Source organism: Equus caballus, chromosome 4 (assembly GCF_041296265.1).
Source record: "Equus caballus isolate H_3958 breed thoroughbred chromosome 4, TB-T2T, whole genome shotgun sequence".
NCBI classification, from domain to species: Eukaryota; Metazoa; Chordata; class Mammalia; order Perissodactyla; family Equidae; genus Equus; species Equus caballus.
This window is the reverse complement of record NC_091687.1, coordinates 100,383,237-100,408,201: the sequence shown is the minus strand read 5'-3', so window position 1 is coordinate 100,408,201 and position 24,965 is coordinate 100,383,237. Positions and strand designations below refer to the sequence as shown.

The 24,965-nt window shown below is 46.5% G+C and overlaps 3 protein-coding genes across 12 annotated transcripts in view; 2 read left to right on the top strand and 1 right to left on the bottom strand.

The window, feature by feature from the left end:
- Positions 1 to 497: 497 nt before the first annotated feature.
- KEL (Kell metallo-endopeptidase) lies at positions 498 to 20,327 on the top strand. 6 transcript variants are annotated; one of them, XM_070265114.1, is made up of 19 exons: positions 498 to 679; positions 1,028 to 1,091; positions 1,391 to 1,532; positions 1,834 to 2,010; positions 3,672 to 3,796; positions 4,119 to 4,265; positions 7,551 to 7,613; positions 7,708 to 7,896; positions 8,140 to 8,288; positions 9,386 to 9,515; positions 15,768 to 15,878; positions 17,005 to 17,103; positions 17,351 to 17,428; positions 17,869 to 17,969; positions 18,148 to 18,258; positions 18,399 to 18,466; positions 18,690 to 18,859; positions 19,217 to 19,312; positions 20,039 to 20,327. In XM_070265114.1, the coding sequence occupies exons 2-19, from the start codon at positions 1,068 to 1,070 to the stop codon at positions 20,198 to 20,200; spliced, it is 2,142 nt and encodes a 713-aa protein (XP_070121215.1). In that variant the 5' UTR covers positions 498 to 679; positions 1,028 to 1,067; the 3' UTR covers positions 20,201 to 20,327. The 6 variants fall into 6 exon arrangements, 5 of the variants coding, with proteins under 5 accessions (XP_070121215.1, XP_070121217.1, XP_070121216.1 ...); XM_070265115.1 differs by having other exon boundaries at positions 544 to 679; positions 1,033 to 1,091; XM_001489702.5 differs by having other exon boundaries at positions 550 to 679; positions 1,002 to 1,091.
- Positions 9,002 to 22,079, bottom strand: LLCFC1 (LLLL and CFNLAS motif containing 1). Of its 3 annotated transcripts, XR_002807648.2 has the most exons (5): positions 21,944 to 22,079; positions 21,699 to 21,819; positions 20,826 to 21,108; positions 20,292 to 20,367; positions 9,002 to 9,265 (listed from the first exon to the last, which is right to left on the bottom strand). XR_002807648.2 is itself a non-coding variant. In XM_023639865.2 (3 exons), the coding sequence occupies exons 1-3, from the start codon at positions 21,977 to 21,979 to the stop codon at positions 20,930 to 20,932; spliced, it is 336 nt and encodes a 111-aa protein (XP_023495633.1). In that variant the 5' UTR covers positions 21,980 to 22,079; the 3' UTR covers positions 20,538 to 20,929. The 3 variants fall into 3 exon arrangements, 1 of the variants encoding a protein (XP_023495633.1); XR_002807647.2 differs by lacking the exon at positions 20,292 to 20,367; XM_023639865.2 differs by lacking the exons at positions 9,002 to 9,265; positions 20,292 to 20,367 and having other exon boundaries at positions 20,538 to 21,108.
- The window catches only part of TRPV5 (transient receptor potential cation channel subfamily V member 5), a 30,423-nt gene continuing 27,490 nt past the window's right edge, over positions 22,033 to 24,965 (top strand). For 2 of the 3 annotated variants that reach the window (XM_070264146.1, XM_070264145.1), the window contains exon 1: positions 22,049 to 22,471. The gene's annotated coding sequence lies outside the window, so the exon portion shown is untranslated. Of the gene's footprint in view, positions 22,472 to 24,965 lie in introns of all 3 variants that reach the window. The other variant, XM_070264147.1, reaches the window with a different exon arrangement.

Here is a 24,965-nt window from a genome sequence, read left to right as displayed (position 1 = left end):
CCTCATTCCTTTGTAGAAGGTAGGCAAAGGCAAATAGTATTCTCATTTTCTAGGTGACAAAAGTAGCTTACCTGCCTGAGAGTTTAAGTGGCTTATTTACTGTCACAGGGCTAATAATTAGCAGATTAGAATCTCCTACTTTGTGGTCTTTTTCATGCACTGCTCTGCTTGCATCCATTGTGGCTATGACACATCCAGAGAAGTGATCAAGCATGCTGGTGGTAGGGGAGTGGGCACGGAGCTGTGAGACCTCCTGTGTAAGGTGGTATTTGACCTGAGAATAGAAGGACCCAAGAGGTTTCAATCATAGAACAAAGGAGAGAAGAAGGAATATTTCATAAATAAAAAACTCCATGAGCAAAGCCACAGAGCAGGGCAAGAAGAACCACCCAAAGGCAAGATTGTTTGGGGAGTGAAGACTCCCTCTCACCCCTGAGAAGTTGAGATAAAGGAGGAGGGCAGGCCTGGGTGTCTCTTGACTGATAAACAGGCTCCACCCAGAGGCTAATAGTGTGTATATGGGGACGGGGGTGTCTAGTGGCAGAAGTGCCCCTTCTCCAGGAAGAAGGAACTGGGGTTAGGGGTAGGAGGGAGGCCGTTTCCTGAATGCCACTCCTCAGACTCAGCACCTAGTGCAGAACCAGGAAGGATTCTGGGAGCCAGAGAGGACAGACAGAAGGCAAGTTCCCTGGAGAAAACCATTACCTTTTGGAGTCAGATGCCTAGGGTGGGGGTTGGGGGTGGCTGTCGTGTGCAAATGCCCTGCCCCCACCAGAGAGGAGGGAATGTGAGGCTTGGAGAGTAGAAACGGGAATGAAGGGAGTTGATGGGAGAGGAAGGGAAGTCATGATACATCCAGGGGAGAGGTTCATTCTGAAGCCCATCTGGGAACATGCACTGGGATGAAAATATGTGTGTGGTGGGGGGGGGAGGGTAAGGAGGGGGACGCGTCAAAATTACCTGACACAACTCTCTTTAATGGACTCCTGTCCCTGAATCAGCTTCTCTCTCCTCCATCCTCACTCAGTTCAGGAGGGTGGAGAGGCGGACTGAGACTGGTGCATGGAATGGCGACTCTCCGGAGGCAGGAGGTACGTGATCCCCTTGACGTGCATGGGGCAGATTTATGACATCTTTTCCAGCTCTAACATCCTACAGACACTCTCCCCCTCACAGCCTGCTTGATCCTTACCCAAGACAGGCAACAGCCCTGTTTTTTTATCTCCCAGAGTTTTGAAGAGGACTGGGTTTAGGGAGAATGAAGAGAGTTATTTTTGTCCAGAGGTGCCCTAGCACTAACTAATTCTCTCTTCTCTCCCCTTCCTTTTCCCCCACCTCTCCCTCTTCATCCCCTTCCTGTTGTGTTTTCACTTCCTGGTTCCCTTCACAGAGGCCTCCAGGAGAGGAGCCCCCCACTGAAAGGAGCAGAGTGTGGGGCATGGTCAGGAGGATGCTGGTGCTTGTCCTGATTTTGAGTCTGCTCCTTGGTTCTTCTGTGCTCTTGTTCTACATCTTCGGGAGCTGTGGCCCTCGTAAGCAAGATCCTGGAATCCCCCCAACCCTGTCAGCCCTCCCTCCGTCCTGGGCCCTATCCGTCTGTCTGTCTGTCATCCTGAGGCTCCAGGCTCACTGACTTACTCACCATTCGTCCTGACCCTCCTGCTCCCCCTATTCCCTACTTCTTCCTTCCTGAATTTCACCCCTGGCCACCAGTTAGATCTTTTCCCTCTCACCAGGGTCTCTCTCCTTTTTCCTCACCTGGCTTTCCTTTGCCTAGCCCCTTGGGGGAGCCATTGTCTCTCTCTCTTTCCCAGCTCTGAGGTTTCCCCACAGGTCCTTGTGAGACGCGTGTGTGTTGGGATCTCCTGGCTCGTTACCTGGCCTCTGGGAATACCAGTGTGGCTCCCTGTACCGACTTCTTCAGTTTTGCCTGTGGACAGGCCAAAGGGATCAGTAATTCTTTTCAGGCTCTTGCAGAGGAGAACAAGAACCGACTTCGGAGAATACTGGGTAAGGAATGCAGGGTGGAAATTCTCTGTGCCAGTGCGTGACTCTGAGTCTAGAACCCAGTGTGGTTGGGGGACAGCTGATTTGCACCATCCTCAACGGGCTCTCAGGGAACTGCCTCAGTTTGCTTCTCTGTCACTGTAACTTTCATCTTGGCACCAACACTCTTCAATCTCTTCTGGCCCCTCTCTTCATCTTTTCTTTACCTAATCCCTGTCCTTTTTCCTTTGCCGTTTATCCATGATTACTCTGTTCTCTCCAAGTTCTCCTTTTTACAAAGCTCTATCTTCTTTGTTATCTCCCCCAAATCTTCAGTTTCTATCCTATGCTGGTATCTTTCCCTACCAGCATCTCCTCAATACCTATTGCACTTCAGTTCTTGTATTACTCTCATTCTCTAGCATTCATACCCTTCTTGTCTTCTAATGTCACCTTGTCAGTGTAATCCTCTCCCTCCCATTGCTTCTAGCTCTCTTCTCTCACCATTATGTCCTGTTCTCCACTGAAACCTTGGACAATGGCATGTAAGTTGAACTGGAAGAGGTGGGACAATGGGGATGGATGATTGGAGATGATGGTTGGAGGAAAGAAGTGGGTTAGTGGAGTGAGAAGTTATGGAGAGGGCTTTATCTGGTTGCATGTAAGGGAGAGAATACAGATAAGTACAAAGCTATGCTGGAAGAAAAGGAGAGCCAAGTTAAAAACACAAGTTAAGGAAGATTCCTATAGATTGTGACTGTGGAGAAGAGAAAAGAACTGAGAAGAAAACTATGAGGGAGGAACTGAGGCCATCTAGAAGGTTGGAAGTGGGTCCCTAGAAGGTGGTGGATGGTGGTGAGGATATGGGAATACAAATATATATGATAGGCATGCATTTCCAGTGTAGGGGAACCCAGAGAACGTGTTGACAGTATCAGTTGGAATTTGAGAGAAATAAATATATCTCTCTGCCCTCCTTCCAGTGATGGAGAAAGAGTGGAAGTGGGCTCTTCCTTGGTGGAGGGTCATGCTTCCAGTTAAGGCACAGAGATGAAAAGAAAAAATACGTTTAGGACAAATTCTACTAGCCACAATAGAATGAAAAGACTTCAGGGTAACTAAGGGAGAGATGTTCAATATTAGAGTGTGGATGAGTCCAGTGGATACTTGTTTGGGTAATTGTCATGGGTCTGTTTGTTTCCTGGGATCAAAGATGAAGAGTCTGGACTAAGGGAGCCCGCCTTTGTTTCTTCTATGTGCTAAACCTTTCCTTATGAGTTTTCCTCTCTCCAATCCCTCAAACTTCTCTGGTTTCCTGAATCTTTCTAATTTCTTCATTCAGCTCCCTCCTGCCTTCCACTTCTATTCTTTCTCCTTTATCTTTATCTTACTTATTCTCATCTCTTCCTTTTCTTCCCTGTCTTTGCCTCTTTATTTTCTTTCTCATGTTTCCTTTATTTTCCTCATTGTCTTTTCCCCACTCCTTTTCCCTGCTCTTATTCTTACATCAGGTGGATCCAGTCCAATTTCCTATTTTCTCAATTTTCCTCATCCCTCTATTTCTCACCTTCCTCCCATTTCCCAGAGAGTCTTCACTTTCTTTCCTATAAGCTCTCTGTCTTTACCATCCCTGCTTGTCTCTGTGCCAGCCCCACTCATTTAATTCTCCCATATTTCCTTTCTAGAGGCCCCAGGTTCCTGGCACCCGGGCTCTGGGGAAGAGAAAGCCTTCCAATTCTACAGCTTCTGCATGGACACAGATGCCATTGAGGCTGCAGGGGCTGGTCCCCTCAGACAAATTATTGAGGAGGTGAAACCGGGGGCATCAACTTCTCCCACATACATAATGCATAGGACCAATGTATGCTCGAGACTGCCATTTTTTTTTTCCCTAGAGGATGGGTGTCTCTCTTAGGGATCCCCATGTTTCAGAATCTCCAAGTTTTAGGAAATGGCAATGCCTTGTGGAAGTATTAGGACCTCGGGTGGTGGTAGAGAAAAAAGGATAGAGGTGGAACCCTAGAGAAATCAAAAGACTCAAGAGTAGAATTCAATAAGCAGCAGCTATTTCAGGAATGGGGGATGCGTCTCAGAGACTATACCCCTATGCTGAGCCCTGTCTCTCTTCCCAGCTTGGAGGGTGGCGAATTTCTGGTAGTTGGACTTCCTTGGACTTTAACCGAACTCTGAGACTTCTGATGAGTCAGTATGATCACTTCCCATTCTTCAGAGCTGATCTGCAACCTCATCCCACCCCTCCACACTTGCCAGTAATCCAGGTGAGGGATGCACTGGCAAAAATACCGTGAGAACTGGGCCTGCCTTGAATTCTAGATTATCATCTCTTAGAAAGAGGTTGAAAGTTGGGTAAATAGGACAAATACATAATGTAGAGAAGAGATCTACCTTTAGGGAAAATTATTGATGTGAGAGTCAGGGACACTAGGTGAGATTAGGGAAGGGAGCAGGGCCAGTTCTGGGAAGACAGATGTAGTTCTGTTGTTCCATTTTACTGCTTATCTAGATTACCTCAAGAACCTCTTAACTAATCCCTTATCTCCAGTATTGCCCTCCTCTTATTTACTCTTCATTTTTGCCAGAAGGACCTTTCTAAACCAAGAGCTAATTATGTTATCGTCTCTGTTTAAATGCCTTCAGTGCTTCACCAGGTCATCACAATGCAGTTCCTAATTCTTAGCAAAGCCTTGCAAGTCCTTTTGCATTTGACCCCTACACACTTCTCCAGCTTTATCTCCCCCTTCCACCGCAAGCCATGTTCACTCACTGATAGCTCGTACAATATTCCTCAGTTCTTTGCATATATGACTCCCTTTGACTACAGCATTACTCCCCAAACCCCCACACTGAGCCTGGAAAACTTACATATTTTTCAAAGTTTGGCTTTGCTTATAATATCTCCCAGGAAATCTTCACTGACACCCTGGCTATGAGTTACGTAAACTGTTCTGTGCTCCCATTTTTCCACGCTCTCAGTGTTTAACACCATGTTGAAGACTGTGAATCTCTTAAGAACAGGACCACACCTTATTCACCTTTGTTCCTCAGGATCTAGCACAGGGCCAGGCATCCAGAGGCCCACATGAGGTGTTTGTTGAATGAGTAAATAAATAAAAACACAGGAGGCATCAGTATTGCGGTAGGCAATGCAATGCTATAAATTTGGCCCCTACTCTCAAAAATCCCACAAAATTACAAAAGGATGAATATACAAGAAGAACTATAATAAGTATGAGACATTCTAAACTTCAGCTCTAAAGGATGTACACAGGAGTTTAACTGATATGGCCTTTACAGATTGGTTAAGAGCTGAAATGATTAAGGAATGACTCAGAGAGGGGAGGATGTGAGCTGAGCCTTGAAGCATGGTGGTTGTGAATCAACCACCTCTGTGGGGTCAGTGAGGAGGTGGGTCTGTTGAACAGAGGATTTAGGTATAACAGTGTAGTGCAGTGGGAGGTAAAAGTAAAACTGAGGACATGAAGTTGGGCCTGATTATTCCAGGCCTAAAACATCAGACAAAGGTGATAACTTTTAGCATAATAGAAAAAAAAAAGAGCTACCAAGCCCTTGCAAATACGATGGTCATAATTTGAGCTTAAATAGAGTCACTGATTTGGGAGGTCAACCTGGAGATGTTGAGGAATCTAGATGAGCAATTTTGAGGTTCTGAACTAAGATGATTGTGGTAGAAATGGAAAGGAAAGGCCAGGCATGCGCATGTAGGCAACTTCATCCTAGTGGTAGTGGTCCATGGCGAGGACTTGATGACTGATTAAACATAAACAAAGGAGATGGAGGAATTGGAAAATGACGCCTCAGTTTTGATTTGGTGTGAAGAGGAGAAAGGTAGTTTCCATTAATTTGAGACTGGATGGACTCTACGGGGAAGAATAAGTAGAGAGAATGGACTACAGAGAGAGCACCCCAGTGAGGGGTGTGGGAGCAGAGAAGAGTAAGAACAGGTAGGGAGGTGGGAGTCAGACCAGTGCAGGTGACCCACAAAGACAAGGAGGAGCCAATTTAAGGAGGGAGGAGTCATCATTGATTCCAGAGATTTCCAAGCTCAGAAAATAAGGAATGAGAATTCAACATTGGAAACCTTCTAGAAGACAGTATCAAAACAGTTATAAAAATGGGCACAGATTGTACAGAGTTTAGGAGGAAGGTAAGGAAGTTGAAGCAGAGGCATAGATAACTTTCAGTTCTTTAAAGTTTGGACATAAAATGTGACAAAGGAAGCAAGTGAAAGTTTTTTCAAGATAGGGGAAAAGTATACAGCTCAAGGTGGGTGTGGGATATTATAGTTGGAGAAGAAAAAAGAAAAGCGTAAGAGCAAAGATCTTCAGAATAGAATCAAGGACACAACAGTGCCAGAACTAAAGTGAGGAAAGGAAGGTGAGTGAGCTACCTGCCTAGGGTGCAAAATTTAAGAGGGTACCCAAAACTCAGTAATCAAGCTAAATAATGCAAAATAATAAATGCAAATGAATAAATAAATGCAAAAATCCATGATGAACAAAATATCAAGTTTTTATTCATTGTAGATTTTTTGAAAAAATAACGTTTTTTCCAAAATGTATTAAAAATACACTATGCATAAAAAAGAATGAAATCTTGCCATTTGTGAGAACATGGATGAACCTAGAGCGTGTTATGTAAAGTGAAATAAATTGAACAGAGAAAGACAAATACTGTATGATTTCACTTATGTGTGGAACCTAAAAAACAAAGCCAGAAAAACAAAACAAAACAGAAACAAATTCACAGATACAAAGAACAAACTGGGTCCCCAGAGGGGAGAGGATGGGAGATGGGCAAAATGGATGGAGGGGGTTAAGAAGTACAAACTTGCAGTTATAAAATAAATAACGCACGAGGATGTAAGGTAGAGCATGGGGAATATAGTCAATAGTGTAATAACTTTGTACCGTGACAGATAGTTGTTAGATTTGTCAGGGTGCTCATTTCGTAATGTGTATAAATGTCAAATCACTATGTTGCACACCTGAAACTAATACAATACTGGATGTCAACTATACTTCCAGTTAAAAAAATACATTGTGGGTTGTCAGAAGAAAATCCACGATGAGCCAAGTTTTGCTATTTTATTCTACATGGATTTTTAGCATTCATTTTGATTTTAAAAAATATCAAGTAAGGTATTATTTATATTGATTACTGAGTTTTTAGTACCTCTTGAATTTTGCACTTGAGATGGATATCTCACTCCGCTAACCCTAGACCTGGCCCTAGAACAGGGAATGGTTCCCCTCAGGACATGGGCTATTATGCCTCTCTACCACTGAGCACCCCAAAACTGGCTGAAATACCCACCATCTCTCCACATTTCCATGTCTGGACTCTCCCCCACACCCCTTACCCGCCCCCCCCATCCCTCCCTCTCTTTGTACTCTCGCTCCTTCTCTAGTTCCTTTTTATACCTTCTCCTAAGGCCATCTTCCATGGTATACTCTCCATCTCCCTACATCTGCCATCTCCTTCCTCCACACTCCCCACTTCTCTCCAGTCTCTCTTGTGTCCAGATATACCAGCCAGAGTTTGACCTTCCTGTCAAGCAAGAGCAGGAACAGAAGAACTATGCTCAGGTAAGATGGCACTGTGGACAAAGGTCCTGACCTCTGATTCTAGGAGAAAGGTAGGGGCTGCTGGTGGCTGTGACTGACATTGTCCCTCCCCTAGATCGTGCGGGAATACCTGACTTACCTGAATCAGCTGGGAACCTTGCTGGGAGGAGACGCAAGAAAGGTGCAAGAACATGCTGCCATGTCCATCTCCATTACCTCGCAGCTGCTTCAATTCCTGAGACCCCCGGAACAGCGACGGGCACAGGGAAAGCTCTTCCAGATGGTCACTATTGATCAACTGCAGGTGCCTTAAACCAGGGACTGGAGGAGGATGAGCATGGGATTCTCCCTCCCAAACTTTCTTGACCTCCTTGTATTCTTTCTGCTCATTCCCTAATTCCTTGCCATCCATAAGTTTTCTGGCTCCATTCTTTCCCCATCCTCCCTCCTCCCCAGACCTTCTCAAACCCTGAAGGAGGGGAAGCCCGCTCTCCTGCCTCCAGTCCTCCTTCTTGGCTCCCTTCAGCCTTTGTATCTCTTCTCTAAGGAAATGGCCCCTGCCATTGACTGGTTGTCCTGCTTGCAAGCGATATTCACATCGATGTCCCTGAGCCCCTCCCAGCCCCTTGTGGTCCATGACCTGGAGTATTTGAAAAACATGTCATACCTGGTGGAAGAACAGCTGTCAAAGCACAGGTTTGCCCCAGGTGGGATTGGGGAAGTATGAGGGCAATGGAGAGACAATTTGAAGGCCCAGCAGTCTTACGAACAGAGGAGACTTTGGAGAATGCAGACTGGCAAAAGCTATGCAGGAAAATGGGAAGGACCCAGGTATATGTAGGGGCAGAGAAGGGGTTAGTTGGAGGGCCCAAGAGGGAATGGAGGAAACAGGAGGTATGAGAGGCTTGGGGGCATGGGAAATGGAAAACACACACGAAATGAGGGACATAGGTCCCAGTGAGACACGGGGTTTGCTGAGGATAGAACGAAGCCTGTGAAGAGCCTCTGAGCTGTAGGAGATGCTGGAAAGCTAGTCACTGGGGACAACTCCAGCATATATGTCTTGTCAGCAGCTGAGGGATGTAGGAGGGAAGAGGAGGCATATGAGATGGGTGGGTAGAGGAGGTGAAAGCTAGGGGTGCTCTTGGGGGACAAACTGAGGGAAAGCCTATTTCAGGTGTGGTGAGATCATTCTGGGGCCCTTGTGGGAAAGGTCTGGAAGCTGGGGACTGTGGGGGACATTAGAATGAGACTCTGTGTTGGGATCTCTGCCATCCTTGATACCTGTGTGGCCACCCCCTGAAGACGGTGGCTTCCTTCCAGGGGCTTGGGCTCAAGGCACTTTTTCACGGTAACTCAGTGACAGCAACACCTAGAAATTCTTTTTGAGGGAAGCAAACCACCATTCATTCCAGTGTGAGCAGGTTTATGTAAGGGTAAAAATCACACCTGGTGAGAGAGTTACCTTCAGGGCAAAGAAAGTCTTGGATTCCAGCTTTGTTGTGCTTAGAAAACACATTTTAAGATGAGCTGAGATTTCTTGATTGTGAAAGTAGATGAATCTGTTTTGTTTAATCTTTTAAGTCCAGTCTTCATCTAGTTCCTTCTATCATTCTCCAACCCACACCAAGAAAAGCTCTTCTTGACTTGTTCCCATGTCAGACAGTGATTTTCTATAAATACAGAGGAAAAGGTGCTTCCCCTGAGTATCAAGGTGGCTTATACAAGGAGAGGCTTTTCTTGAGGGATCCCCAGAGCCCTGGAGTATATGTGTGGGTCTCTTCTCTCCACAGGGACTTTCTGCAGAGCCACATGATCTTGGGGCTGGTGGGGTCCCTTTCTCCAGTCTTGGACAGTAAATTCCAGGAGGCGCATACTTTGCTGAACCAGAAACTACGGGAGCTGACAGAACGACCACCCTTGGTGAGCAGAGGAGGGGATGAATTCCTGTCTGAATGGGGGCTAGAAGAGTATCTGCCATTTTGAGGAATAAATATTAGCATATGTCTCGCAGGGAGGAAGCATGAAGGCAGATGCCCCTCACTGTGTGGGCTTTCCATGGAAGCAGACAGGTTGGGCATACAATACTTACGTTGAGAATTGAGGTGCCAGGTACTAGACCTTTAGGCTCACATCTGGCTACCTCTGTGGCCTTTTGCTGAGTATTAAAGTTTAAATATAAAACTCTAAAATTATCAAGAACTGCTTTTCTTTTGTCATGACCCCTCAACTATTTGCCTAGTTATCCTAAGCTCTGTGATCTGAGGACCTGGACCTAAAGCTTAGGATTCACTGAGATGAGACACAAGTGTTGCAAGTAATGGCCTGCCCTCTGTCTAGGTGATTCCAATGTTTGATGTCCAAATTTCCTTCACAAAGAGCTCATCTCTGAAAACCAGTGAGATCCGTTGGGCCACACTGTGGGCTTCGTGGTGCAGATCCTGCTATGTCTGAGGACAGGGCTATGTAGCAAATGCACTTAATTCACCAAAGCCTACTGTGTTACAGAAGATGTGGAGACACTCCTTTACTGAGGATTTTGAAATTCTAGGCTGGACACATCCAAATACATGTGGAGGCATCTGGAAGCTAGTTATGACCCAATCTCAATGAAGGCCTCAGTGTAGTCTTGAAAAATCACTGTTTTTTGTTTTGTTTTGTTTTCATAATTTGTGGGCCATTTCTCTGCCTTGGAGAAACTCACTGCTTTGGCAACCTGAAACATCTGTGGAATTCAAAGAGGGGAAATGTATGCACAGGGACTGGAATGTAGTTATTGCTTACTAAGACTTTATAACGTACTAGACATTTTTCTAAGCCCTTTTGATATATGAGCTGACTTAATCCTCACAACAAATTCCATGAGGCAGGCACACCATTTTGTCCTTGTTTAATAGATGGGGAGATCGAGGTAAAAAAGTGAAGGAACTTGCTCAAGGTAGTATAACTAGTGAGTTGATAGAGCTAGGATTAGAACTCCAGCAGTCTGGCTCCAGGGTCTGTGTGCTTAATCCTTGTGGGGTGGGGGCAAAGGGGACGCACTCATCCTTAGGACTTTCACTCAGAGGAGCTAATCCCCAACAAGCTTTTGTCCATCCTTCCTCTTGACTCCAGTGAAGCAGAACAGAGCCCCAAATCCTACTAGTTGGGATTGCGACAAAATTTTCTTGGTTGCTACAAAATCCCCGGCAACAACCAACTTCCTGTAAATCCCAGAACCACGGCGTGATGGTGCTTCTTGAAGACTGTAAGAGCGCTAACGTTAAAACTCACACTTAAAGAACTTAGAAGGCTAAAAATTGCTAGTCACCATGCTTTATATACTTACATATATCCTTTATATATATTATATACATCCTTATATATCTATTAGGATGTATAATTGTCCTTGGGCTTAAAAGCTGAATCAAGCTCTACCAACAAATAGTTGTGTGGCTTTGGGGAAGCCACTTGACCTTTCTGGAACAACAGTACCAAATATGACACATAATAATAATAGCTGTTATACATTGAGTACTCTATGTCAGGCATTGCAGGGAACAGCTAGCATGAAAGATTTTATTTCATCCTCCCAGAAACACTCTGAGGTCCTCGGAAAAGGCAAGTAACTTTTCTAAGACCACACAATTCGTAAGTGAAAGAATAGACTCCAAAACATATCTGTGTGGCTCATGAGGCCATGTTTTTAACCACCTACTGTGCAGGATTGAGAAATAAGTGGGTGGTACAGACAATGAGCTGGCAAATTCTTTCTATAAAGGTCAAGATAATAAATATTTTTATCTTTGTGTTCCATACAGTCTGTGCTGCAACTACTCAACTCTGTCCTTGTAACACAAAAGCAGCTGTACGCTAAGTAAATGAAAGGGTGTAGCTGCGTTCCAAGAGAACTCTGGTTTAGACAATAGATGCTCTTGGAGTTCCTAAGAGGGAGAGATCAGGGTGAGTTTGAATAACCAGTGAGACCTCTGTACGGGAGGTAGGATGGAAGCAAAGTCTAGAGAGTTGAAGGGATTTTCTGGCAAAGAAAGGGATATCATTTCATTGGGAAAAGGCCTAGAGCAGGCTGGGTAAAACTTAGTGCAATATGAAGAATCCGCCTAGTAGCTGAGAAGACATGATTAGGTTTGCATAGAAGGCTGTGTCTGTCGCTTCTGGAGTATGCCCCAGGTGTTAGGAATCAGCAAGAAAGCCAGTGCAACTGGAAGAGAGAAAGCAAATAGGATAACAGTAAGGAAAAAATCAGAGAAAGGAGGAGGGGACCATGCAGGGCCTGGGAGGGCACTGTAAGGACTTTGGCTTTTCTTTCCTTGAAATAGGGGCTCGTAGGACTTATCTATTTTATGTTTTAAAAGAATATATTTTGAAGGTAAGCAATCGGATTTCTGACAGATGTGTGGTGTGAGAGGGAGAGTGGAGTCAAAAACATTACCAAGATTTTGGCCTTGATTAGACCAAAATTTATGGTTCTATCCAATGTGTATCAATTACAGATTTCTAACCATATTCTTCTGGGTGAATTCTACTTTATAGTGCCCTTATTCAGAAAGGCTGCTAGGTCTCATTATCTGACCATATTTTTAAAATTAATTTGAATATATAGTCAATGAAAATAGCTGGTAAGACAGATCTTTCTCTTATTAAACTTGAGAAGCTGAGTTTTAGGCAGTAAAAGCAGGACTTCACATTGTGCTGGTTAGATGTGACATATTTATATGTATTGAGCCCAACATCTCAATTTATTTGGATAATTTTAACGTTTATTTCAATCATCCATTATACTACCTTTCCTTTTCTACCTGGGGTCACTTGGAGTTTTATTTAGTGTATCTTCATCTAGAGCATTGTTAAGATGCTGAAGAAGGAAGAGCATCAGGTCAGGTTATTGAAGACCTAGCTATAGATTCATCCATTCATTTATGCAACACACATTTATTGAGCAACTATTGTATGTCAGACACTTCTCTAGGCTCAGTGAATGAAACAAACAAAAATCTCTGCCCTCAGACTGCTTATGTTCTGTGGAGGAAGAAAGACAATAGACTAAATAAATACAGTATGTTAGGTGGTGATAAGAGTTGTGGAGAAACAAAACAGGAAAGAGAGAGAGCGTGTGCTCGGTGGGGAGGGAGTGTGTTACAATTTTCAGTAAGATGGTCAGGGAAGCTCATACTAACTTGGCGCCTTTAATCTTTGATGTTTCTTTATGCTTCAGTCAGCTGAGAATCTACTCAAATTACTCCATCGCCTGACATAGATTTCCCTATCTAATTCACAAGGACTTAATTTGTGGTTTTATCAAATGCCTTCTTGAAATCAAAATAATGCCAACAGAGTGGGGTAGCACTTTAGAATTTACAGAGTGCTTTCTGTGTATTTCTTCACCTGATCTTCCAAGCAACTGCGTGAGGAAGTTGGAACAGGCCTTAGTCTCGTTTTGTGGCTCATGTAACTGAAGGACAGGTGCTTAAGTTAATAATCCACGTGTCGCAAATGCTGAATTCTCTGTTCAGAGGTAATATTGAGGTGGTCCTTGAGGATGAGTCTGGCCTATGGATGTGTTTTGTTGGTTTTTAAAGCCTTTAGCAACTTTTAATTAGTCACCAACATTCAAGCTTTAGGAGATGGCATGCCGATAGTCAGATGTGAGCCTTGTGCAGCACCGGGCCAGCCTTCTCCAGGGCAGCAATTGACTGGAGCTAAGTGATGCAGCTGGGTTCAGACAGGGTGCATGCTCTCATTTGTCATGGCCTCTTCAGGTCCTGTGGTTCAGATAATGGACTCCTTCTCTCAGTTAGGCTACCTCATGGCCCCCATTGTAGTTTGTGACTCCTGGTCTATGGTATGTCTTAGTGTGGTAAACCATTTAACCAGAGAAATTATTATTTTGGCATTATTTGTGCTCAGTGATCCTACACTGGCCCTTAGCAGTTACACATTATTCTCCAAGTGTTCAAATACAATTGGTTTAATGATTCATTCTAGAATTTTGCTTAGAAATTAGCATTAAGGATTCCCGGCTGGCCTGTAATCTCTAAAATCTGATTTCCTCCTACTGAAAATTGGATAAACTTTTGCTTCTATCCAGACTCTTAGGATTTTCCCTGACTTCTATCATTTCTCATATATTATTCATGGTTCTAAGGTTATATCTTCAACTTTTTTTCTGTGTCCTAAAATTAATGTACTGAGCCTCATTATCTTGGGTTTGAAGCATTTCTTCCATCCTCTATATTTTGGTGATGATTTTTTCCCCTCCCTCTATTTCTCTCTTTCTTTCTCTGTTTTCAGTATGTATGGTATACTCTATTATTCTGTGTCTTGAGAGACAGCACAGATACTCACAACTCCCAGCAGATGAATATATAACCTGTCAACCTCCACCCCTGAGGCCTACATTTATTTATAGATTCTGGAAATTACTTTCCTGCTCACAGCATATGTGACCCAGCACAACTGTGACCAAAAAAATCCCAGAATTGCACAGGGGTGAGTAATGGGTAATCTGAGGTGGCATCTATGCTCTCCAGTAACCAGTTCAGGGCCTGCCACGGACCAGATTATGGGGACAGGCACAGAAAGGCTGTTGGAGAAATGGGCAGGCACCAACAAAAGGAATCAGGAAACAACTCAAGAACCAGGAGGTATGGAAAGGGAAGGCAGATCCATGCTACCAAGCTCAAGGCTGATGCTGTTTGCTGCTGCCCCAGGTACAGCCCCAAAGCCAAGCTCCTCGGGAGGCCTGTGGGGGACAGACACTGAAGACAGTCAGCAGAGCCTGAACTTGACCCAGTCATTGCTATCAGACCCAGGTTTCCTTTCAGTTCATGTTTGCTTTTCACATCTGTGTTTCAGAGCTCCGACTAGTGCACTATAGAAAGTGTCTGAGTCCCTTCTCCTCACAAGAGGAGAAAGCCCTTAACAGGCCTCATGGTGCAGGGACAGGAACACAAAATTGTGGCAAACAAGTCTGGAGCAACCTCCAAAATAATAAATGTCCTTATAGGCAGAACTGGGAGTTTCTTCAGCAATGACAATCGTGGCCTTCCCTTTCTAGTTCCTCTTTTGTGGGAAGTCCCATAAACTCTCTCTCCAATCTTGGGACCAGAGAGCTTAGTGGCAGCCTAACTACCTTCTCTGTGAGGAGATCTGTGAGGAGTAAGTAACTTACAGGAATGTAGTCTTGTGACTTCATTCACTTAACTCAAATTAGCACATGAGCTGGTCTTTCATAAATCCCAGCTCAGCTTTCCCTTAGGCCAGCTCCCTTATTCCTTGCCCCTGAATGTGTTTCTCTGTCTGCCCTGTGTCATCTCTGGGCCGACACTTTGGTCAACTCTTCAAAGCCATCCAAACCCACCCCCAAAACCTCCCCAGCATCCCTCTCTGGTGTTTCTTATTCTTTCCATCCTGCTGTTAAAAAAACGCCCTAGTTGCCAAGGCCTTCTCGAGTTTTTGTCTGTCTCTCTGCCTTTGAGGTGGAAGATATCTATTGTCTCATCCTATTTTTCCTTCCCTGATTTGGCTGAAAGTTTCTTAGCTCTCTGAATTCACAGATTTAGTATTTTGTCCTCTTCTCCTACCAAACAATATGGCATCTAGAACACAATTTCATTCTGATAATTTTCTCCTTTATTAGACAAGATTCTACCATATGATCCACAACCACCATTTAGAGAGTGAGGGAAGCTGGTGGAAGGCAGGGAGGAATTACCTTCTCCAATTTCCATTTTAAGCAAAGAAGCACTGGAGGGTGAGAGTTATTGCTGGGCTCCCAGGGCTGTGTGTGCGGCGGGTGGGGATGGGGTTGGCAACAGACTTGTTAAGGTAAGAGGTTTGGCATCTAGTCCTCTCCTTCCCAGGAGCCTTTCAGTTCTCCAGAAGGATGCTCCCCAGAGGCCTTGCTTTCAAATTCAATTGGCAATAAACAAGGATGATTTGCCCAACCGAGGCACATGAGACTAATCCTGGAGGAGAACGTAAGCCCTATTTTGCTGAGCAGCAATAACCCCATGTGTATCACCAAAGGGGATAATAGAGTCAAGTGAGACAAACTCAGAAAGTCCAGAAAAGAGAGCCTCCTCTGGAGGTGAGATCTAGACAAGACTGGCCTGGGAAAATGGAGGAGGAAGAACCCTTGATGGGAGCCACTCATTCTAGCTTTTATCTCTGTAGCCCACCCACCCTCGATGGATGAAGTGCGTGAAGGAGACAGGAGACTACTTCCAGCCTACCCTGGCAGCCTTGTTTGTTCGTGAGGCCTTCAGCCCGAGCACCCAAAGTGCTGTATGTGAGGGCTCTTCCCAGCCTATGTCCCTCCACCTCCTCCCACTCAACCATCCACTCCTAATTCTGTTGACTTTGTCCTTCTTGATGGTATGTGTGGTCAGGGAATCAGTCACAGAGAGAGGGTTCACTATGAGAGAGAACCCAAAGGAGGACATGCTGCATCTCGAGGGTCTGCACAGTTTAGCTATGGGACACAAAGTGTACACAATATAAACTAACTTGAACAAGTCACCCAACTTTCCTGCTCTGTCTCTTCAACCATAAAATGAGAAAACTGAACTCCATGACCTCTTATCTGTGATTTTTTAACAACACGTGAAACGACGTGAGAAAGGAATGACATAAGCTTAAGAAATGCAGATAAATACTGAACACTTTTTTGAGTGCCTACCATGTGTCCGGTACTCTTGTAAACACTCTGCATGAACTACTTTAATTCCTAGTATCATCCCCACTTTATAGAAGAGAGAACGGAAGCACAAAGAAGTTAAGTAACTTGCCCAAGGTCACAGAGCTACCAAATGCCAGAGTCGGGATTCAAACTCAGGTTCCTGGTATTGTCATCCATTTTTCTCCATCAAGAAAAGATATACACAAGATGGTAGATGTTTGGGAAAGCGGTAACTACACAGTCATCTTATGAAGCCGAGAAGACTTCAGCTTGCTTAAGATCCCAGGAAGATGCAGAGAGGATATGCATGACTTGATAAAGAGAGTGTGAGGACAAGGGCCCTCAAGAGCAGAGAAGGGAATAATGGTTCTCTTCTTCCCTCCACCTTCTGAGCCCATTGCCTGGCCAAGAGTCAGGAGGATGTCTCCCTCCTCTTGGAGGTTGCTATCTCCCCACAGAAAGGAACTGTTTCCCCTATTGACCCACATGCATGACCAGCTCCCACCTTCTCCTTCTGTGCTTGGCACTTCCTTTCTATCTCCACAGATCTTTGTACCCTGGGTTTTTGGTCAACTAGTAAATATTACTTTCCACTTTCTCTTTCTGAAATCTTCCCCCTTCTCTGCCAACTTCTCTGGGCCAAGGCCTCCTCCCAGAGGCCCAGTGGGCAGGACCCAAGACCGAGGCTGGCCTTGATCCTGTTTCTCTATTCCCATCCCCTCATGCCCACAGGCCATGGAATTATTCACTGAGATCAAGGATGCCCTCATCACTCGTCTCAGAAGTCTTCCCTGGATGGATGAGAGGACCCAGAAAGAGGCCCAGGACAAGGTAAGGCCAGGAGAAAGTGACTGTGGGAATGAGCAGGGGGTGGAATTAGGTATCAGATCAAGAGATCGCAGTGACTGGAGGAGAGTTCAACAGGCACAAGGGCACACAGCAAGTATAGATATCACTGTGTGGCACGCATACCCTAGGGACAATATAAAAGGCAGGGACAAGGGCAGTAAGCAGGAGAAATTCTGTCCGACAGACTCAAGGTAGCTAAGTTCCTTCTAACTTTTGTGTCTCTTGCCAGGTCACGCAACTTCAAGTAAAGATGGGGGCCCCAGAATGGGCCCTGGAGCCAGCACTGGCCAGACAGGAATACAACGATGTGAGTCCCTGCCCTTTCCAACTCCTCCTTAGTCCTCAACTTCTCACACCCCTGACCCACCTGAGTAGCAGACAATCCATTTTCCCTGGATGATCCTAACCCACCCCTTCCTTACCCTGGGGCTGGCTGGGCTTTATGGATGAAGATCCACACTGCGGGTCTTCCTGGCAGAAGAATGGAAAGTTTTAGGTCATGATGAGTGTGTGCACACAGGCACACAAGCATTCTTGTGACTTGCCTGAGTGTGTTTATCTGTGTGCTGATATGTGTGAAGCTTGTCTGTACCAATCTGTGGTGGTGTCATTGTGCTGGTCTCCTCTGTACTGGGGATATCTGTGTGTCAGAGTGTATCTGTTTGGGTTCAAATGTACCCCTCAGGGCATGTCAACGTGCATCTCTATCTGTCTCTGTGTGTCCGAGTCACCTCCTGCCTCCTCCAGATACAACTTGGATCCAGCTACCTGCAGTCCCACCTGAGCTGTGTCCGATCCCTCCGAGCTAGAATTATCCAGAGCTTCTTACAGCCTTCTCCTCACCACAGGTATGAGAGCGAGGGAGACACGGACACTGCATTCCACAGATATCCATCGAAAATTCACAGGAAAGCAAGCTGGGGTCTCAGGGAAACAAGAACAGAGATAGTAGGTGGGAGGGACTGCGTATGTCTGGTGAGGAGGGCAAGAAATGATGGAGCTGGTGTTCATTTGCCCTTCCCCCAGGTGGCAGGTGCTTCCCTGGGAGGTCAATGCTTACTACTCAATATCTGACCATGTTGTGGTCTTCCCTGCCGGACTCTTCCAACCCCCGTTCTTTCACCCTGGCTACCCCAGGTACGGGCCATTCTCTGAGGGTGGGGAGGAAGTTTCCCAAAAGTGATGAAAAAATATTATGATGGATGGCACTTGTTGTTGGAGAATTGGAGTCAAAAACTGAAGGATTCTGGAGGTAAGACACACCATTTTCTCTGCAGAGCTGTGAACTTTGGCGCTGCTGGCAGCATTATGGCCCATGAGCTGTTGCATGTCTTCTACAAGCTCTGTGGGTAACAGTGGGCCATTGGGAATGGGGCCATTGGGAATCCAGGTGAAGGCCCCAAAGGAGGCCGAGAGGAGGAGAAAGGGAGGTTATGCAAGGGCTCCAGGTGGGACAGTACTGAAACCTTTGCAATGCTCCTGGGAGCCAGCTCTGTCTGTGGTACCCCTATGCACTTACCCTTGCCACCATACCTCACCATTTCATTCCCCTGCCCCATTTTCAACAGTACTCCCTGGAGGCTGCCCAGCCTGTGACACCCGTGCCCTACAGGGGGCATTGCTGTGCCTGGAGCACCTCTATGCTGCCTTTCCATTACCCAGAGGAGTTTCCTTCAATGGCTCCCGCACACTCCTGGAGAATGCTGCAGACACAGGGGGGCTAGTTATTGCACTAAAGGTAACTCACATCCTAAGGGTTAGGATCTCTTTTTGCCTGCAGAATAAACACTCTGTCTCCAAGTTTTTGTTCTACCACTTCTCATGCAAACAATACAAAGCTTTCTGGCCTTCACATTGCCACTGAACAGATGGCAACTTGGGGATGCCCCTCCTACACAATAGATCCCTCTTTTCTAGGATATCCATAGTTCTTCTGGCAAGTACATTTTCACCAGGCTCACACCAGTGTGTCAGTGCAGAACTTGGGGAAAAGGGCCATGAGCTGGTTTCGGGTGTTGTGTGTAGGGCATCAGACTTGCAAATGGCCATGGGTCTGGAGCCTAAGGACTACTCTCCATTGCACCCCCATATCTAGGCATATAGAAAGAGGCTATTATGGCACCGCGGGGAGACTGTCCTACCCAACCTGAACCTCAGCCCCCAGCAACTCTTCTTCCGAAGCTATGCCCAGGTAGGCAGCTGCCAACTCTCACAGCGTGCTTCGTGTCAGATAAATACCCCATTGTTAATGCTCAAAGAATCTCTCTTCTATGTGACATCTTCTCCTAAATGCCCCCAGCCCTCTGATGCAGATGTGCCCACTGTCAGCCTTTCACACACACCCTCTCGGGACTTTGCTTTCATACTACTACAAATTCATCTACCAAATTCAGCACCTCCAAAAAAAAAATGAAAAAATTACTTCCAAATCCCTCCCTGAGATGAGCCCAACATTTTTCTTCTCTCATTTCTTCTCCTAGAAATCCAGACCCCATAAAAATGACCCTTAATAAACTGTCTATAGACCACATTCCTCCTCAGAGACCTTGCCCCCAGGTGTGGGCCCCACCTGACATAACCCCTTAAGTACCATGTGTCCCTCAACAGACACTGCTCCTAATTCCTCAGTGCACCTAAAGACCCCCTCACAGAGTTCTTTCAACACACCTCACCTCTCAGTTACTTACAAATGGTCTGATTACATGGCCAGGCCCTCCCCCAGACCCTACTGACAGATTAAATGACCTGCAAGTGGCAAATACTCTTCCTCTCTTTGCGAGACCCTTTGTTCCTATCCTTGCTCTCTTCTTTCTCTGATGTCCCTAGTCAGCTCCTAGTCTCCAGGTCTGCTTTGTCCTACTGACCCTGATCTACCCTGCTATTCTCCTTACCTGTGTGGACCTCTCTTCCTCCCCAGGTGATGTGTGGGGATCCCAGCACCCAGGATTCTCAGGACACTCACAGCCCTCCCACCCTTCGAATCCACGGGCCCCTCAGCAACATCCCAGACTTTGCCAGATATTTCCGCTGTCCACGTGGTGCCCTCATGAACCCTTCCAGCCACTGCCCACTCTGGTAACCTGGCTACCAAAGAGACCTCAATACAGATCTAACAGATTTGTCAACATCTCACCGTCCCTCCATGGAATCATGGAAATATCTCCTCTCACCTTTTGTTCCAAAAATAAAAGCTAGCGTTTGGCTTCTGCCTGTCTCTTAATGACTCTTTCCTGCTACATTTTATGCCTAGAAGTCAGAAAAGATAAGGGGAGAAAATGCTATGTAGAGTTTCATAGACACAGGAAAAGGAAAGAACCAATGACTGGTGAACTGGTGGGTCTAAAGGTCAGTGGGCCAAAGGTTGGGCGATTAAACGGACTAGTTGGACACAAAAGGGCTTTGGTGAAGCTCAGAAATCTGCCCCCGATTGTTGTCAAGATTTTATTGCTATTACTTTTACTGTTGTTGCCTCCTCCTCCTAATCTGCTGTTTTGAACAAAGCCAGGAGAAGTGTGGGAGAGAGGGCAGGGGTCTGGTGTCCCTGGCCCTGGGAGACGGAGCTCAGAGTGTGGGGAGGCAATCAGGCAGTGGCGATGGACAATTGAAAGGCCAGCTCCAGGATCTCTCTGATGCTGCATCCTGAGGTAAAGGACCACTGGCAAGGGGCAGTTAGCTGTGTGTAGGTCTCCCTCGGGAGTACTGACCTGGAGCCCAGTTGGGAGAGACGGTCAGTAAGCTATCATGAAGCGGAGGTAGACATCTAGGTCCTCATCCAGGAACCAGGCCACCACCTCAGCCTCAATGTCCCTCATAAAAAAACTATAATGCTGGCCAGATTAAAGCAGAAGGCTAGGTCAAATAGGTGGTCATGAACAGCTGCCGTCTCTGATGTCATGTCCTCCTCTTGCTGGGCCATGTCCACCAACTGCCACATCTCACCCACTGAGGAGGCCACAAAGTGCTCTTCGAACTGCTCTTGAACCTGGTCTGGAACAGGGGAGAGGGGAAAGCACTGAGAGGACTGACCCTACCCTGCCGCTACCCCACCGCTGGCCTGCACCAGAAAGGGAAAGTTGCAGAATATGGCGAGAGTTAGGGCCTGGGGCTTTTAGCTCAACCGCCTGTATCCTTATTCTTGATCAGAGAGGTGATGCTCCATGTGGAGTTCTCTTCTGGTCTGAGTGCAACCACCGCCCCAACTCAAGTGCACGCACACCTCATTTCCAACTCCGACTGCCTCCTCCAAAGTGCTAGACCATCTGGGGAGTGAAGGACCACCTTAGAAAAGGATGAAAACCAAGGACCCTCTTCTCAGAAAAATGCACCTGTGCTCATACACAGGAAAGCCACTTGCAATTTCAACTAGCCCATGGTGTGCCCCTGAATATGGCCATGGCTGACAGCCCCTGCTTTAGACCCCACATGATGCTTTCGTACTACAATAACAGGGGACTGGGATTATTTCCCATAACCCAAATCGATCTTAGATTTCATTCTGACCTGGTAAGTAATCTGGGCCTGACTGCAAAGAGGTCTGATTCCTAGCTCCCCATGTTGCCTCCCTTGTCTCTACCTACCTGTGGATGCTGTTTTCTCTTTCTGACTCCTCTCGTCGGGGCTTGGACTCCCTTTCTGAGGCCTCACCTCCTTCACCCGCAGCAGCAGCAGGATGGCTGCCAGGAATGCTGCCCTGCAGAGCTGGGAGCCCAGGGAAGTCATGGGCCTGCCCATCTGCGGCCTTCAGTCCTCCCTACTCCCTGGTGCACAGTGTGCACAGTGGGCTCCCCCCACCTCCCTCTCTTGTCCCCGTCCTGGCCCTTACCCCTTCCCAGCGCCGATTTCTTCCCTTCCTTTCCATAGGACCTCTGACTTCATGAGCTCTGTGACATCACAGCCATGGGCCTGACCCTTGTTCCAGCTCACTAGAGAGTTCCATGGCCAGGCAGGAGAGTGGAGAGTAGCCAGCTGGGGACAACAGAGGCTTCTAGGATGACCATAGTGGGTCATCTTGTGGAGAACAACAAAAATGACTTGAGTTTGTGAAATACTTTCACATCCATTATATCACTAGATCTTCATAGCAACCAGGACTCAAAGTAACAGTTTTATGATGCCAATTATAAAGATGAGGAAGTTGAGGTTCACAGAAGAAATGACTTTCCTACTCAAGATCACACAGAATATAAGGGGCAGAGCAGGATCCTCGATCAACTCTTGTGATTCTGAATATCACATCTTCCCACTCTTCCATGCAGCCTTCCTCGAAGGAAAGTGGCTTTCACAGGATGAAGCCCAAATCAGATGCAGAAATGAAGATCCTCAAGTCTTGGGCTGTGCATGATCCAAACAGGTGAGAGGGTGGCTGGGGAGTGGTACAGGAGGTCACTTGGCAGTGGGGGAGGAAAGATTCAAGTAAGCAGATGACCTTGCTCACCGCCACCTTGCACTCATTGACCTGTCTGTCGGCCCAGGGAATGATGCTTGGGTGAAAAAAAATCACTAATCTCCCCCGGGCTATTTCAGGGGAGGAGCCTCCTGGCTCCCAGCTAAAAGAGAAGCCATCTCCAGCTCTGGGGGTGTCGACGGGGAGGGTGCCTGGGAGTGGGGAGTGTCTTACAGGGCAGGCTGGTATGGAAAGAACCGGGTTGTACTGAGCACCATTACCTCCATTTCCATGCCTCCCACCTGCCCGACTCCCCTTGCTGAGAAAAGATAAATCCTTGCAGGAAACCAAGAATCCCTTTAAGTTTTTTGCCTCGTACAAAAATATTAAAAAATATATGAAAAACGAAAAAGCTAATAATTCCACCATCCAATGATAATCACTGTTAATGTTTTGAAGTATAGTATTCAAATCCTTTCCCTTTATGGCTCTGGCCATGTGGGGTGGGAGGATATTTCCTGAAAAATAATATGCAGCTACTATGTGTTTTCTTCCTCCTTATCACATCAGAATTAGAGGTCTGGCTGCTTTGGCACCTAGGGGTTCTGGGACCTGACAGCATAGTGAGATGCTCCCGACTGCTCCTCCTGGACACCTGGGAGGCATTACTGACTCATGCTGGACTCTGAGGCATCATTGGGCTGGGAAGCTGCTACCTGACAGAGATTGTAGGTGTCCTTGCCTGCAGAAGGCTGAAGGAGTATGGAGAAGAATGAGAGGAGAAAAGAGAAAAATAGGATGGTGATGTGGAATATGACAAAGGTGAAGGAGTAGTGGGCAGGAAAGCCAGAGGAGAGAAGAGAAGGGAACTCCTCAAAGATTAGGAAGGAGTTTCTAAAGCTCCAGCCACCAGCTGGGATAGGTGGTACAGCTGGGTCCCCCTTGGGCAACTCATACATGCCCCTCCCATTTGAGAGGACAGTGCAGGCAGAGAAGAGCAAGTGAGACGGTGAAGATCCAGAGGTGGGGGCCCACACACTGGGCCCTGCTTTCCTCCTCCCAGATTGGGAACCTTGCCCTTGATGGCGAAGCCCCAGTGCACCTGCTCTGTGCGGCTCTGACCAGGCCAGCCCCTCCCCGCCCCTACCCCCTCCAGGATTAGCTTAATGGGTTGAGTGTTTCCTCTGCCAGCCCCTGCTTATCAGGGCATCTACAACCCCTACCTTAACCTTATCGATCCCTCCATCTCCTTAGACTGGAAGTCGCAAGGCTTCAGAGGTCATTACCACCCCACACTGCCCCAACCCCCAACAATGCGGAAAAATGTCCCACAAGGTGACCCCCTCCGCCTTCCCAGCCAGCATCTCCCCACACCCTGGGTGACAGCATGCTTTCTCCTTGCCTAGGTATCTACTCTTTCTTTCCTTATTTATTTTCCTTTCAATTCTTGTCTTACACTAAAGGTTATTTTGTCCGTCCTTCAGTCTCTAGAGAAGCACTCTCATTCTTCCAGCAAAAGGGGAAGATCCCCTCTCCTGAAGATCCCAAGGGAGAGGGTCCACAGCCCATCTCAACCCATGTCTCTCACGTCTTTATAGGCAGAAGGCTCCCAAGAAGCAAAAAGGTCTGACAGGTGTTTTGAGCTAAGATTCCAACTTTAAACCCAGTCCCCATTTTGCATCTAGCTGTGGGTAATCACCCTCCTGCTCTGTGTTCTGTCTTCTCATTTTTGAAACAGAGACCCCTCAGCGTGTTCCCATGTACCTCATAGGTCTATTGAATGACCACAATTCAATCATATGTGTACAACTCTTTGAAAACAATCAGGAAGAGAAATAGAAACTATTATATCATTAACTAACATAACACTGTCTTGACTGTACTCATTCCTCCTGCTGTCTCGTTCCTGGAGAGTCCCAAACATGGAATCAAGATTTCTTCATCATCCACCTCCACTCAGTCCCTGCTGTTCAACCTCTGTGGAAACACAGGGCCCTCTGGGGGTCTCCTCTAACTGAGGGATCCACAAAGCTGCAGGGGAAGAGGAGTCACTTCTGGGCTTCTCATGGAGGGGGGTGACCTGGAAATTCCTGTGAGGTGAGGCTGCAGGGTTGACGACAGAGGTGACCACAACTCGGAGAAGCAGCCCCTGGGGGATTCTGAGACCATCCCTGAAGGAGAATCAATGGTGGTTGAGCTTGTAGGGAAGGAAGACATTTCCTCTTCCCAAATGGGGGTTCGTCTGGCCGGAGAATGAATTAAATTCACATGAGACAGAATAGCAAGAGAAAATTAAACAAAGCTTTATGAGGAACCATGGCCCAGGGCCTTTCTTCCCAAAGGAAGAAAGGGCACCGAAGAAGTGGGGTGCACAGAGTGGTTATATACCCCCAAACAGGGTGTTTCACATATGATGAAATGTCCCTCCCACAATAGTCACAAGATTGCCCTGTTGGCACAG